The 16486-nt window shown below is 38.7% G+C and overlaps 2 protein-coding genes across 7 annotated transcripts in view; both read left to right on the top strand.

Annotated features, from left to right (window-relative positions):
* Positions 1 to 5423, top strand: part of LOC112159235 (trithorax group protein osa) — a 58802-nt gene extending 53379 nt beyond the window's left edge. For all 4 annotated transcript variants that reach the window (XM_024293178.2, XM_024293179.2, XM_036212765.1 and 1 more), the window contains one exon: positions 533 to 5423. In XM_024293178.2, coding sequence (XP_024148946.1) covers positions 533 to 1051 — 519 coding nt within the window. In that variant the 3' untranslated portion in view covers positions 1052 to 5423. The remainder of the gene's footprint in view (positions 1 to 532) is intronic.
* Positions 5424 to 7245: 1822 nt separating this feature from the next.
* The window catches only part of si:rp71-79p20.2 (zinc finger protein 704), a 33630-nt gene continuing 24389 nt past the window's right edge, over positions 7246 to 16486 (top strand). Inside the window, exons 1-2 of one of the 3 annotated variants that reach the window (XM_024293180.2) lie at positions 7246 to 8073; positions 10019 to 10254. In XM_024293180.2, the coding sequence (XP_024148948.1) occupies positions 7813 to 8073; positions 10019 to 10254 (497 nt within the window). In that variant the 5' untranslated portion in view covers positions 7246 to 7812. Of the gene's footprint in view, positions 8074 to 8165; positions 8291 to 10018; positions 10255 to 16486 lie in introns of those variants that run through there. The other 2 variants (XM_024293181.2, XM_024293182.1) reach the window with 2 other exon arrangements.

The raw sequence follows: 16486 nt of genomic DNA, 5'->3' as shown, positions 1-16486 counted from the left end.
GGGTTTATCTGAATTCCTTACAAGACTTCACACATGCTTTCTAGTCGTGAGTCCAGATATCACTGTAAGGGCACACACAATTGCGCTTCAATGAATCACACACCTGCACAATGTTCGGCAAAACCCTCATAAGCTTAAAGCCAGTCGGGCGTGAGTGAAGGCTCATCCCGAACACTGAAATCATTCTGTTTTTCTGCACGCTGGCCGCCGTCCAGATCTTTCATACCACGGGCTGCTGGGCAGTTGCCAAAGCAGTTGTGGTGAAATTTTAACAGGTCCATCCCCTGCAAAGCTAACTCTCTCTGCCTGGAACTGGCTGAACTGATAACACAGTTTACACTGTCTTATCCTATCTGTTCAAAATAGGTCAGGTTACAGCACAGAGCGAGCTCTGTTAACACATGTGGACAAACAGACATATCCAATCAACTCTAGCTCATTGTATGTTCACATAGTCTATGTTTACGATAGAATGAACTAGAATAGAATAGGCAGGTAACTCACCTTGCTCTTCTCCTGTATCTGTTCTCAGATTGCCGACACTTACTCCATCGTGTGCAAATCGCAGAAGAAGAGGCCTCCGATGGAACACAATGGAGCAAAGACCCTCCCACGCTCCTTCGGTGGAGACAGAGGAAACCAGGGTTCCCGAGGCCGGGGCCGAGGAGTTCAAGGCCAGGCCCGCTCCCAGGAGGAGCCGTGCTACGAGCCAGTAGGCGACAGGTCCTGGTCCACTCCGGTGGCCGAGTCGGACCCCGCGTATGCTAGCATTGACACCCAGCGAAAACGCGAGCAAGGGGGAGCCAGTAACATCACAAGCGGGGGTAGCGCCACGCTAAAGAGGAAAAAGCAAGCGACCCAGCAGCAGCAGCCACCAGCACCAGCGGCTCCTCAAGCCTCAGGACCAAATCCTCCCCTTGCTAGAGGGCTCCCAGGAGGGGAGAATTTCTATGAGACCATCAGTGATGTAAAACAAGGGGCGAACAGCTCCAGCACCACAACCATCTTCACCTTCAACGATGGGATGGAGATGTATGTGACTGGCCTGTAGCTCTCTGCCTGGCAGAGGCCTCTGAATCCTCTAGTTCAAGAGGTCTTTTGGTTCACCGAGCGACAGGTTGCTGTACATAGACACAAGGCAGGCCCTCTATTGTCAGTCAACTTGAGGATCCATTTGGTGTTGACATCAGGTACAAACAGGGTCTTAATTCAGGTTCAGACTTCCTTTGATTGGTGTGTACTTCAGAACCAGCCTAAGCCTAGTCCAGCCCAAATACTGACCAAATGCATATTTACAATGAAAAAAGAAGGAAGTGTTTTTGTCTCTGACCATATTCACTCACTTGTGCACCATCATTTGATTTTTTGTGTGAACACTGTACTTTCAAACGAGGACGTGGTATAACTCACTGCCTAACACAAACACATTTTAAAGGGTAACCAAGCACTAAGTCAACTTCTAAATCAATCCTTCTAGCTCCCTAATTTTTTTAACGATTTTCACAAAACATGGCCCGAATCAAAACTTAGAAAATGATTGATGTTGTGGTATTTTCCAGAGTATAAGTCGCTATGGAGTATAAGTTGCACATTTAGGAGAAAAGTCTGACGTTTCAGAACGTATCTGCCAAGTCAAGTGAAGCTAAAAACATAAAGAAAATTATCAGAGTTTAAGGGGAAAATAATCAGATTCTCTTCCATGTTTGCTTTCGACAACACTTCTTCTGCCGCTGTCAGTAGCAAATACTTTTAATACAGCGCCCTCTAGCGGTTGCTAGTGTAAACAACCGCTAAAAGACAACCAGTGTTTACTGGGAACATAACAAATATATAACCTTTTAGATGTCTAAAAAAATACAAATACTAAGTCACTCCTGAGTGTAAGTCGTACCCCTGGCTAAACTATGAAAAAACTGCAACTTATACTCTGAAAAATACAGTATTTACATTTTTATTATCTCAAAAAACTACGCTGGAAATAGTGCAAGAACTGTGCCTTCTAGTGTTACAGCTATAAAGCTAACCTGTCAATCATAGATCCAAGCCACAGCTCCGCGGCTCAGTCCGGCTCCACTAGCCCCGCCCCCTTTTTCTGCATTTTTCAAATCTGGGCTGAGAATAGAGTCAGCCTCCAATTCAATTTTATTTATATAGCCCAATAACACAAAGAAAAAATTGTCTCATTTGGCTTCATGCCGGTAAGGTAAGTCATAAAATAGGAACATAGCTAAAAACTAAACGGACTAAACAAAACAGGTTATCCCTGCCCTTAGACCCTCCCTCCTGGTAAGGAAAACTCCTAAAAAAAACTGATTCAGGAAAAAAGAAGAAACCTTAGGGATGCTCACATGAGGGAGATATCCTATCCCAGGATGGACAAGCAATTTATCAGGACTATTAAAGAAAAAATAGCTTCTACAACAAATTAGCCTTCAACTGCCCTGTTTGGTTACCCTTTAAATATAAATCTGCATGCATTGTGCAAACTCATAAAAAAGTGTAGCAATTAAAAATTGATATTTATTAAGTGTAAAGTAACCAAAAAAGTCACCAAAAAAAGAGAAAAAAAAACACACACTCATGCCTCATCTCTGATGACATTGTCACAGAAATCTGCGGTGCTTCTCTCTTCCGTGTCAAATGTGAAACGGGTTTAAAAGCACACTGACCTGCTGCCGGGCAGACGGCATCGTGGAGCGCTGTGCAAACACGGGCCTTTATGTAAGCCGCCGGCTCACATACAGGAGCGGATGACGCTTTCTGACTTCAGTCCACGGGACTTCATCGGTGGACCCGGATGTTACCAGTAACACCTTTCATTAGACAGTGAGTTCTCCTTGATAATGGAACCTAAAATAGAAAAAATACAAATTTGAGAAACATCTGTAGCCCGAGGAATGTTGACACACCCAACACACCCCCACTCAGACACACATATTTAGCAAAGTCATGCAAGATGAAGGGAGCAGGACAGGGCCGTGAGTGGCTTCTGCAAAAATGTCTGAGACTCACGCTTGCATGACAGGAATAAGAGATAGATCCTTTTTTTTCTAGAGAAATAAACAGATAAATATAATAATAGTAACAAAACATTGTTTTCTGCTGTTTTAGAATAAAAAGTCCACTGGGGATTGTAAATAACTGATTTTAGGACCATTGTCATTTTTTTTTTTTTTTTTTTTACTGGCAAGCTGCAGGACTGCTGGGCCTAACTGTGCACTGGAGGGTAGAGGATGTATTCCAGCGCGGTTCTGATTTGCTTTCTGGACTCCAGTCAAAGCCAGAACTCCCGCTTAGCTCACCGGATTTAAAACCGTGGTTAAAAAAATTGTGGCAGAATGTTTGGACTCCAAAGAAAATACTGAGCTGTGGATGCATGAAAATAACCATCTAGTGTCCTTTGGAAAGTTTTCCATTCTCCTTCTCCTTGTTTCTGTCCTGAAATCTCTTCCATTACAAACAACCTCTTTCCCTTGTTGCTTTGGGGAACATTTAAAAAAAGAAAGAAAAATTTGGCAGAAAAAAACTTTTGGACTAAAAAGCTCAGTCACATCGAGACAAACTGGTGTGTTAAACAAGTTAGTAACAACCATCTATAAATACTACTGTGTCAAAAAATATGTACAAAAGAAATGCACACTGTATTTTAATGCACTGTTTTTTTTTTAGCTTACTAATGATAACATTGGTAAAATAGCTCACACCACTGCCATGAAAAAAGTATGTTTATTATGTTGTTGGTGCAGTTTTTTCCTGCTTGATCAAATATGTGCATGCTTTGATATATGGAGATGAAAACTGATATTGTTTGACTTCGTTCATTTCGTTTGCGACGCCTCCGTTTTACGCAAAGTAGCATTCACTTTTTTTCAGCAGCTGAGTCGAAAGAAAAGGAGGTGAACATGGCTAGCAGTGTTTTTTCTAGACTCTTTAATGAGGAGGAAGGAGTGAGATGGGAGGGGTGGGGCACGCACGGCCTTTAAAGTCCTCCTATGAGATTTTTTTTAATTTAAAAAATGTTCTTAGTAGTGTTTTAATTAGAATTAAGAAGTTTTTAACCAAAATCCCACAACCTAAATGTCTTAAAAAGTCCTTTTTCACGTTGATCTGAAGCCTCTGTTTCCAAACTCTCCTCTGAGGGGGCGTGACTTTTGGAGCTGAGGAGCTCCACCCCTGATCGCTAGCCGGACCAGATGAGGGGTTTAGCGCATGTGCAGCCTAGCTGTGACGTAAAGACGGCTCATTAATTCAAACAGAGTGTTTCTACGACAGTTTGATTGACAGTGAATAAAAGGAGAAATTCTCGAAAATGCAAAAACAAAATGATTTCTTGTTACATTTGTTGTCTTTCATAAGAAAAAATGTCACACAGACATGTTAAAAACTAAAAAACTGGACTTTCATCAGAGGGGGACTTTAAAGGCAGATGAACCCAAAAACACAATGCGTTTTTCCTTCTGCTGGTTCATTCCGTGCACGCTCTCCCTCTCTCTCCTTGTAATTTTTTTTTACTCACATTTTCTCCCAAACAGGGGCCTTTGATGTCCAGTTCTAAGGGACTTGGGAGGGAGGGGGTTGATATGTGGGTTGAGAAAGGGGCAAGGGTTGTGGGTCAAGTCAACCCCGGCCTGATATCAGCTATTCACCAACAGCTCAGCTACTGTCTGATATGAGAAATGGTCAACAGCTGCCGTTCCGTACAAGTTCCCATGGAGCTTCTCTTAAACAATGCAAATTGGAAATCGCTATCACACTTGGTTATTTATTTATTTACTGTGGCTGTCACCTAATGTGTCAAAATGTTCTTTTATCCTGAGAGTAAAGCACTGATATGATATACTTTATTGAACGCTGTTAGACACTTGAGTGTGACAGATGTTCATTGCACAAATATATTAAGAAGATGTAAATGTGTAAAATACTCTGTTGCTGTTCTGATGTTGTTCTATTGTAACATACAGTATATTTGTTGACCTAAAAAAAACAAAAGATATTATTATCAAAGACACATTGTACTATGTGGATGCAAAATGTTTCCATGCTTTCCATGCAGATACAAATGCTGTTTAACTGTCTAATCATATAATTATGGGCCAATACTGCTGTGACAGCTGTAGCCAATGTTGTATGTTCTTAAAGCACAGGGTTTAGTTTAAAAAAAAAGAAGAATAAATACAATAAAATATAGTGTGACAGTGCAGATATGCAAAAGATTGTAATGTTTTATATGACCCTTCATAAAATATAAAAGTGAGTTTTTACTTTTCTAATAAAGTGGCACATTATACCATGATTGTTTGTGTCATATTCTATGATAAAAAATGTTGAGCATCACATAAATACTATTAAAGTCCCACTCTGATCATCTTGATATATTGTGAAAGCAGTGGGATTTTTTTATTATGATTATGGTGATTATGGCCCAAAAAACTGTTGTTTTTTTAGGACATAGTTTGTGCAGAGAGGCAGTATTTTATCAGAAATTCACCTCTGAGTTGTGGGCGGGACTGTTGGTATAGTCATTACCTATGATTCCTTTGTTTATGCTTTCTCCCACTAGCTTACAGCCCCTCACACCCTCAATGTAACACTACCGATGAAAAGAAAATGACAAGCAGCTCAGACGATGAAAACAAAGACGTGCATGGATCTAGTCGTCTGCAAGAGGATGCATTTTTGACATGCTCGCTCCTGATTAGCGAGAGTGGTTGCCATAGAAATAATAACTCCGAAATAATGACTCAGACTCCACCTACTAACATCATCTGGTCCCAAAATGGTTAAACCCGTTCTGCTGAGAAATGGCGACTGAATTTACTTCATTTTGTTAGAACCCAAGGTAAGGTGTTGGTGATGTCACAGCCTTGCTTTGTCTGTGTCTATATATGTCAATGATTGGAATGGAGTGGAGTATGGGGCTTGTGGCTTGCTATAGTAATTTAAACATCACACAAGCTTTTGTTTAATCTACCCCTGGTTCACTGTTTTAAAGAAATACTTTTTAATGCAATGTTAATCTTAATATTTTTTAAATATTTTCCTCTGTCATGAGAAAAACATGTTAAAACACCCAAAACCCAATTTTTATAGGGGTGGATTTTCAACTGTTACAATAAACTTTTCTTTTTTTTTGTAGTAGTAGTAGTAGTGGCGAATATACATGAATTGTGTGTTTCATTTCTGCTATTGGTTTAAGTGTGATCAGGTATCATGCAGTAAAAATGTCCTCAGATATTTTCTGACAAAATATTGCATAGTTTTATCTATTAAAATGATCTAAAATCTGTATGAGTGATGCAAAGTTTACTTTAAGGAAGACCACACATGTAAACAAGTCAAGATTTGAAATATGCAAAACTAGATTTAAAATCAATTTATAAAATAATAATCCTTGTCTTAAGTTTTCCTAGACCAGGATCTACAACCTGTGGCTCCTGAGCCACATGTAAAAAATGCTAACTATTGAATATATAAAAGATTCGTTATAAGTTTTGTCATTTCTACTTAGATGTTCAACATGTCAAACAACTAAGCAAAAAACAGAAATTCTGTAGAAATGTTCTTTAAATTTGTGTTTTTTAATTCATTGGTAGTCAAATAAAAGTCCCCAAATGTTGTTTTATTTTGGTAAATCACACCAAAGTGGTTAAAGTTTTTAACCAATGCATTTTAAAATGATTTAGAGTTACATGTTTTGTGTTTCCCATCTTAGAAAATGACAATAAAAAGCTCAGTTTATTCTAAATGTTTTTTAATAAATAGATTCTACTAAAAGGTTGCTTATATCTGAGAGTAAAAGGGAAAAAAGTGAAGGTGGCACACCAAAATCCTAATGATAAAAATGCCACGTTTGTCTTGCATTTTAAATGTAAGTAAACCTGGTGTAGCAGGAGAACCTTTTTTGACACATGGTGGGTTTTATTTTGAAAGGAACTACTGCTCTCAAAAGTAAAAGAAGTTACAACTGTTAAATATATACAAACATACTTTTGAAATTGAATTATTGTAATATTTTAATTAATTTATAAATCAATGTTTAATTGACAAAAAACATAAATATGGTGCTTTTTTTGTCTCCCATTGGGTTCTGCTCTAGGAAACTAGACCAAATGGTTCTTTTAGTGTTAAAGGTTGCAGACCCATGTTCTATCTGAAACTAAACTTGTTTATCTGCAAAACATCAAAGAGTTGTTCAAGTCTTAGGAAAAAAAAACACAAGATTTTGAAATGCAAAATAAAAGTCTTGCATTTTGGAGCTAACTAGTCTCAAAGCTACAGTTTGAATTGCACAAACATACACGCGCATGCGCACTTTGCTCAAAGGCCTGCAAGCTGCTTTTTTCTGCAGGCTCGATCTGTCCTGCCTTGCACCACCGCGGCTTGTCGTCGACAGAAACCGGCCGGTAAACTATTGGTCACGCCCCTTCCTCTCTGCCTAACACATTGCTCCGATTAGAAAAAAACCATGATTGACATGTCCTCAGTAGCCAATCAGAGGCCGCCTCGCTGTGGACGCGTGCCAATATGCAATGTTTATGTATACGTCGAACCAATCGGATTGCGGTAAAGGAGGCGTGTCGTCGTTTGGAGGAAAAAGGCAAAACAATCTTTTTATCCTTTTGACCGGGCGGCTTTTTGGATATCCTGGGTTTGCGGTGCTAGGAAACTTTCAAATGTAGACTAGAATATAAATTAAAACCTTAAAAAAGCAGTTTCTAACAACTCGCGGCAATCTCGATAAATGCATCTAATTCCAGCAGTTTGCAATAAATTGCACGGAAAGCCGGGTTTTCTTCGTCACATCTAAGTAATATGGAGTCCAAATACATTTTGGAAAAGTCGTCGGTTGGGACGAGGGTCGGCGGTGCGGATTTCAACTACCGGGCCGGCCGCTCCGTTCTCCGAGACACCAGGGTCCTCATGGTGGAAAAAAGCAGCTCCATGCAGGCGTACACGCACGGCCCAATCCTCTATAAATTTGCGGTGGACGACTTGACGTCGGAGGTAAAGAAGGACTGGTCCAAAGGGAGCGGACTAACTCCAGGCGGTCGAATTCTACAGGACACAGAAAAAGTATGTCTTTTTTCTTTTCGCTTCGGGAATAACTATGTTTCGGTCTAATAAACCCTACATTTACCGCTTAATATGTGTAAAAATGATCTCCCATAATGCTTTTCGTGTTGTGGTGGAGTATGCTAGTAGGGTTTATAGTTAACAGCGATGGCATATGTTGCTAATACGTTTTAACGGTTCCCGACGGTCATACTTGCAAGAAGCTGCTCCTCCTACTGTACGTATATAAAATGAAAATGTTTCGTTTGGACACAAGGGTTTCAAAATACAACTATTTTGTTTTCTTTTTCTGGGACGAATATAAATCCACCGACTGCCTTTAAGCGGAGCTTTTTATAAGTGTTTCAATCGTGTTAAAACCGCTTTAAATGGCGGCTCATTCTGTGTGCAAAGTTTACAGAAAAGGGGGGCAGGGCTGTTTAGCTGTCGAGCGTCACCCCTCCCCCAATACTTCAGGGTGGAGCTACAGCGTGGGCTTCCTGCCTGCACAGCAAGGCCCAACTGTAGACAAAACTACTACCAACCTACTTTTTAAACACCACTGTGGTTACAAGTTTAATCATTTTCTCCAACTTTGCTACTTTTTTTAAGTTTGAATTCTTCCTAAAACACATCCTTATGTTTTTTTCCCTTTATTTTTATGTTGACTATAATATAATGATGCCATTTTGCAGTTGAATCTCTTTGGAGTGTTACCACACCCACTTGTGTCATGGTTCGTTGACTATTATATTCAGATAAGGACAGAAATAACTGCTTGTTTACATCCGTCAGCCTCGCTGAGCTAGAATCAAAACAGCATTTATTTTACTTTTTGTTTGCTGTGCTTTGGATAGTGAATGGAAAAAAAGAACAGAATTTGTTTATGATATCTAAACCAAACTTTTTCTAGTAATCGATGTGTAAAGTCCCCCTATGACAATTTTCTATTTTATTTTAAAAAAAAAGTTGCCTGTGTTTTAATTATGCTTGTGAAGTTTTTAACCAAAATTCCACAACCTAAATGTCTTAAAAAGTCCTTTTTCACGTTGATCTGAAGCCTCCTTTTCCAAAATCTCCTCTGAGGGGGCGTGGCTTTCGGAGCTGAGCTGAGTAGCTCCACCCCTGATCCCCACTGCCTGATTATGATAGCTCTGTGCCTTACTACGTTAAATCTTCACCGCTCTACATAAAAATGTCAAGCAATGTGGGTAATGTCCAATTGTACTCTGAGCCGTATTTCAGCTCGGGAGAGGAAGTGAAGAGCTTTGTGGACCAAAAAGCCTGATTCTTTCTCCTTCCAGTTCACCAAAAACTATTTTAGCTAATTATTGAATGCTTATTGACGTTTCAGTGACATTTAAATTCAATCCATTGGTTTCTCAGAGCAGAGTCCTTTTGAAAGTAATGAAAGCTAACATCAAAACGGTCTTTCGCTAATTTTCAATCTTTTACAACTGCGGTCAAATGTACCGCCGTTTACATTTCTGTGGTCAGAAATCATCAAAAAAAAAAAATCATCAAAAAGATCTGTGGCTTTTCGCGAAGATTTTCCAGTGTTCTCAGCCCTGCTACCATAAGTATTGTATGAAACTCGTACAAAAAAATCCAGTGACGGCTGATTTCACCACCGAAATGCGAATGGCGGATCATTTGACCGCAGTCAATGGGAAGATGCCATCTTCTCTTCTCTGGCACCTGAGCTAGACACTCTAGCCGGGCCAGATGAGAGGTTTAGCGCATGTGCAGTATAGCTGTTTTGACGTAAAGGCTCATTAATTCAAACAGAGCCTGTCTGTGACAGTTTGATTGACAGCAATTTAAAAGGAGAAATACTTGTAAATGCAAAAATGTTTTCTTTTTCTTCAGAAAAATGTCTCACATGCATGATTTTCATCAGAAACTGGACTAAATGATAAACAAACATTGCTTTTTGTTTGATTTTTCTTTTTTTTTCTTTTTCTAGACTGGCCTCAGGGACCAAAAAGACTCTGGTTCCACTGGAATTCTGAAGAGGGCTAGTTCAACTCCCAATCCAGGCATAAATGGGCAGTTGCCAGGCAGCTACATGCATTTGGACACCAGAAACCCAGGGAAACAGGCAGAGCCGGCCAGCAACTTCAAGGCAGCACAAGGCCAGCATGCACCACAGGCAGAAAAACAGCCCCTTCCCTCCTCTCACATCCCTGTTCCCAGAAACAGGTATGAAGAGGCTGATTTTTATACCTTTTTATGTTGGAACCTTTTTTTTACCTTAACTTTGGAGTTATGTGTTTCCTTTTAAATTGCAAAAAAGGTCATATTTTAAGCTTTTTGCATGTTTACACACACGCTCTGAAAGTATGTTGTGTAATTCTTGATCCTGATTTCCCTTGCTCAGCTCTTCTGTCTCTGGAACATTAGTCAGCAGCTAAACTTAGGCTAACTACGACATTTTTAAGCTCGGTCTAAGGTGTGTTCATTTAATTCTCAACTATAAATAGAATTCACCATGTGGGTATGAATGCACAGTGGCTTGAGTGTAAGAGCGTACTGGTTAACTGACTGCATATTTGGCGTTTAGTCCTGAATAGTTTCGAAATACTATGCCTGAAGAGAGCCAGAGCTCACAGTGATGGCCAAGATTGCTCAATCATTTGACCGAAGGAAAAAGAGGGGGATGGAATATGTATTGAGATAAGTCAGTTGGGAAGGGCTTTTGTGGTCAGATGTTATACTGTTTGGCTGTTTTCAAAGACTCTGTTGACAGTCTAATGACAAAGGGATCTAGTTAAATGATTACCTGTTTGACCCAAAGATCTTTGCTGTATCTCAGTGTCATGTTTACAGTGCAGTTTTTTTTTTGGTGTGCTACTGTGAATTCACACGTATCCTGGACCCGATCGTGTGCACGGTCATTTCAGGTTAACCTGCATGCACACACAGGCGTGCACGCTTCCCCGAGAATGAGCTAATCTGAGCGCATTTCAAGGGCGGTGTTGAAATGAAAGAGGACGGTGAGGGGTAAGGGGTGGTACTTGGGAATTTTTAGTTTTCTTTTTCACTCAGATTGTAGTTTATGTCAAAGCAGACAGGTACCAGCTTGAGAGCTCACATAAAATCAAGATGCCCCGTAGCGCTACAGTAACTTACACACTGAACAACTTTTTTTGTTATCTTTTTCCTTTCACAATTCGATTTATGTCTCCGTTTTTTGTTCCGGTATACATATGGAAAAACATGACTGTCAATTAAGTAGGACTCTATTTAATTCTGTCAATGGTTGGATCCTCTTGAATTGAGTCTAATTAGTCAACAAAACAAGCTGCAAATCCATAGATGAGGGCAGAGTAGCAATTGATGAATCAAAACTTGCAATAGCTTATAAAAATAGATAATTCCACATCTGCATTTGGAATTAGGATTTGAATAGAAAGGGAGTTCTGTTCCAATAGTTTTTTTTTTCTTTTTAAATAAATTGATATATCCGTACCCTGCTCAGGAATGTTAACATTTTTATGTCTTATTGGTTTCTTTTTTACTGCTGGTGAACAAAAAAGAATTCAGCTGAACAATGTTACACTAATTGTATTATATTTATTATTATTAATGCTATTCACATTCATTATTCCTATTTTGACTAAATAAATAGACATCTGAGCCATCATAAAAGCATCAAACTGGTTTAATACTCTCATGCGACCTTTGACTGCATTGAGAAGATGGTGCCTTTACTAAGTATCTTATAAGTATAAGTATCTTTACTTTACCTTTAGGCCAAAAGCCTTCTGGATAAACAAGAACCAGTAAATACACACCGCTATGCAAATCTGTAAATTGCAAAACAAGTTGTAAAGTGTTCCTTGGGTAATGGTGGTGTTGTGTGGATGTAAAGATACTCATCAATATGTAATATTCAAAGGAAATAATAGACCAATTTGTTTGTTAGAGGTGGGTTTTTTTGGGCTCGTTTGGGTGTTCAATTAACTGCAACGTTTTTCATCAGTTTGGTCAGTTTAAGCATTTGATTTTCTCATGAGTGCTGTAAGTTATGCCCAACAAAATGAGTGTATACAATTAATCGTTTGTTGCCTGTATGAACTGAGCTTGTGAGAAAAAAAGCAATCTAAAGATGTTATGTAGATGATGCTGTTTGACACACAGAAGCTATGAATATCTGCAACTGCCCACCAGCCAATTGAATTTAGCAAGTTAAAGAGGTGTGCCAAAATACCGATATTGCGATATATCGCAACATTAAGTCCTGCGATTGATTCTCAATGGGTTTTCACCATGAATTTATCTTTTTTTATGTTTGAAGAGGCTGTAAAACATTAAATTTGTAATCCTTTTGTGAGATGTTCCTTTGGAGGTAGATAGGGGGCGCGCGTTGCCAGACTGGCTGTTGTGGACACCAATGTGCCTAACGGCTACTTGAATTATTACATATTTGTTCTGTTGTGTACAACAATTTTGCACTAAGAATTGGGCCTGTTGTTCATGTTGACTATTGTTAACACTGAATTTTACAGATAATTCAAATTCAGTTGGTGTCAATGCTGTCAAAGACAGTATTACTAATTTCAGTAATGTTGCACAAAAGTGTCTATTATTTGTTTTGTGTTATTTGTTGCACAAAATAAGACACAAGTTGTGTATTATTATTTTGTTCAAGCTAAAAAACAGGGGAAATATATTACTAAAAAATGTGTTCTTCCATATATTCTGAGTTAGTAGAGATGATTTTTATCAATTATTGCAGTATCACGATATTCTCGATATCATGAGCAATGTAATGCATCTTATCCTTATTTCCAGCCTTACTTGTGTTTTAAAAGATCTTTGATGATCGATTTGTGTACTACACTGTTAACCCATTTTTATGCTTTGCTCTGTTTCCTTTGCTAAATTTTGTATTTCACACCACATCTTGTCCGAATGCAAATGCTGCAAATTAGTTTGCTACCTTCCAGACAAGTCGGGGCAAAGACCTATCAGCATGATTCAAGGAAGAAACAATAGTGCCTTATTCTGGGTATATTCATTCACGTAAACAAAAGACATAACCAACTGAACCTACTTTAAACACTCCCACCCGTTTGGTCAACTTCGTCTCCACTCGTGTCCCCCCCGTTTTTGTCTGTTTGGTTCACCCACACCCAAAAGGGGTTTGACCCGTCAATACTCACCAGACGGAGATCCAGGGCTCTGATAATGACAGAATAAGAAGCAGTTTGAATTAAGCTGGGGAAAAAACCATAAGACATTTGATTTCTTTTATCTGGCCTTGGTTGGTTTCACCACCACCACATTTGGGAAAACATGAATGGAAAACCCTGAGTCAGCAGAACCAGGACTCCAAAGCGTGCTTAGTTAAATGAAGTGGGAAGGAGGCTCATAATTACTAACCAGCTTTTGGACTAGGCCTGCATGAGCGGCGAGTAAGGTTTTTTAACCAAGTAAGCAATCAGGAAGGAGTAAAGTCCACAACCTTTCAAACCCCCTTTTAACCTCGTCACAACCAATCCCTTTCTTTCAAAGGAGATATTACAGCCTGTCGTTGAAGGTCAGAGTCAGGGGAACAGCTACACCCCCCCACCCCACTCCAGTGTGTGATGTCTAACTGACATCCAGGCAGCTGACGGGGAAGAACAGGCCATTGCTGTTATTGCTTAGAGCTTAGCTTATCTTTTATCAAACTGATCTTAAAAAAAGTATTTTGGAGCTGAATGGTACGTTTACATTTGTCCCTCTGTTTTTTTTTTTTTGGCCTCTTTTAAAACAGCCAGACTACAAGAGGTTAAGGCTTTTGCATTGACAGGCAGGGGTTAAAGGTCATCCCCAATGAATGCAGTTATGTGGGAGGGGAAGGTCGAATCAGGATGCAAACAAGCATCTGGCGCGTCTGGTAAGTCAACCTTAGAATCTAGGTTATGAGTTGCACATATACAACAAAGGGGGCAAACAAGCAGTTCATCTTTGGGTACTAATGTCTTATTATTTACTGACTCAAGAGTTGTTAAAACAATTTAAAGATTAAATATGTAATATTTGTTTATTAGAGTACAACTGTAGCTGACAGGATTTTATCTGGCAGTACGATGCGTATCTCGATAGATGTCTCTTAACATGATGCGTATTTCAATACATCTTTCACTAAACGATGCATATACATGTTTCACAATACAATACGTATTGTGATATATATTTCCAGACTGTACCAGAACAGTTTTTCACTTTTTTTTGAGAGTATAAAACACTAGCTGAAAAAACACTACTGAATATTAATACGTCTTGCATTGTAATAAAATGGTAACATTCATTTTATTTAATGATCACAACATTAAGCACTGCAACTGTATTCTGATACTGGCAGCAACGTGGCACAAAGTTTCGATTCGGTACCCATCCCAACTAAAAACTAAGTAGTACAAGTCTCATAACAACAAAAACCACAAGACTGACTGAACTTTTTAACACACGCTTGTTCTCGTGAGACCCTTTGCTGTTGTGGGCGTGGTGTAGAGCTGCTCTAAGGAGCTCCGTGTGCAGTGCTGCCAACTAGAGGTCGGGGGTTCAGGTGGAAAACAAAAGTAAGACACTACAGGATGCTCATAATTAATTAATTAAATACTGTCTTGTCAGCACTTTAAATTGATACAAGTATCGCCAAATGAAATATCATGATATATTGTCTACACCTTTAAATAAAACTAACTAGACAAAAACAAATAAAGTAATAACTAATTTGTATTTTGTTTATATCTGCGTATTTATTTACTTTTCTTATATAATCATCACAAAGATTGAACACAATACAGAGTAAATGCTAAGGTAGTGCTGGGGGATATGACAATACATATAGTGTGGGGGATAGAAAAGTGTTTATCGTGACATTTCTCTTCTATCGCTCCTATTGTTTTTATTTTTTTATTTTTATTGCTGAACTTTAGTGGAAAAATATCTTTTCCTCCTAAGAAACTGAAAACTGTTGTGTACTTAAAAAAACTGTTTCTCATTTGTGACGACTCAGTAACATGTTATTTGGAAAAGAATTAAGTCAGAGAAAAGTAAGTAACGACAGTTTTGTTATTTTTTTAGAGAATAGCTGAAAATATAGTTATTGTGATATAAAATAATATATATTGTGAAATACATTTTTTTTTTTTTTCCATATCGCCCAGCACTAGGCAAGGTGTGCTTAGTGATGGCTGGTTTAAGAGTTTGGTCTAATGTATAGTCATGAAAATAGTTGCACAAAAATTTGAGATTGTATTTGTGTTTACAATAGTAAAAATTATGTTTACTTAATGGATACAAGGAAAGAAATCATCAGGTTTTTTTTGTTTAAACTCCTAATAAATGAAGAGAGTCAGACCCATTACAGACCACTGTTATTATACACTTATTTCTGCTGTTGCCGACTGTTGCCACATTTAAACACAAATCTTGTTCATCACAGCTCTATTATAAGCCATCCCAGTCTGTTGTGAAAGTATTGACATCCTGTGCAAACGGAGAATATTCAGATGCGCCGTAAAAGTATTTTTGTTGCGCTACACCTATTTACCTTTGGTCTCTCTTGTACCTATAAATTATTTTTGCTTTTTTGTTTTCTGGTATATTTGATGCAGAGCTCTGAATTAAACCTGACATTTACACAGTTGAGGAATTTGGATATACACTTGCCAAAAGGCAAATGTTTTACATAATTAAAGTGTGAAGAGAAACTTAAAAGTCCTGTGAACTTTAATATATTTATTAGGAAATATAGCAAGTGAAAACTGTTAACATTTTTATAAACGGAAAGACACTAAAAAAAAAGAAAAAAAAGCCACTCCCAAGGTGCAAGAACCAGTGGGCCTTGTTCCTCGTGAGCTCTTTGTAAGCCTGTATGCTTAGTGCATACCCTAAAGTGTTTGCTTAGACATGCGTGTCTTTAACAGTAACAATGAGGCTTTGTGGACGTAATGTCGGTTTCCGTTCGCCTTCAAACTCGGTAAACTAGGTGAACAGATGGGCAAACATGGAAATCTAAAAATGACAAAGTGTATGCTTTTTTTTCACTTTTGATCCAATTTCTCTTAAGCCTCATTCACAGTCATTTTTTGTTTCCTTGAATGCACTTTTAAACCCAAATGTGTAGTCTTCCCAGCTGCACTCTGAAATCGATTCGTTTCGGTGACCAAGCAACGCGAGTAACAAGTGGCTACGCAACGGCACAGTCAAAGATTAGCTAAGTGGGGCATGTCGCACACACGTGCTAATAGAAATTAGGCAACTTTTCAGGCAAAAAACAGCAAAGCAAATTTATTTAATATATCAGTTCTGTACAAGAAATGAGATGCAGAGAGTATGAAACTCTTTAAAAAAACATACCTCCAGATGGATGCCCTTTTGGACTCAGGAGTTAGCAAGTTTAAACACGTACTGGATCTTCCAGCCTTCCCAAAGT

Source organism: Oryzias melastigma, linkage group LG7 (genome assembly GCF_002922805.2).
Source record: "Oryzias melastigma strain HK-1 linkage group LG7, ASM292280v2, whole genome shotgun sequence".
Classification (NCBI taxonomy): Eukaryota; Metazoa; Chordata; class Actinopteri; order Beloniformes; family Adrianichthyidae; genus Oryzias; species Oryzias melastigma.
Note: the sequence above shows the minus strand (reverse complement) of the source record. Positions and strands in the feature narration are given on the sequence as shown.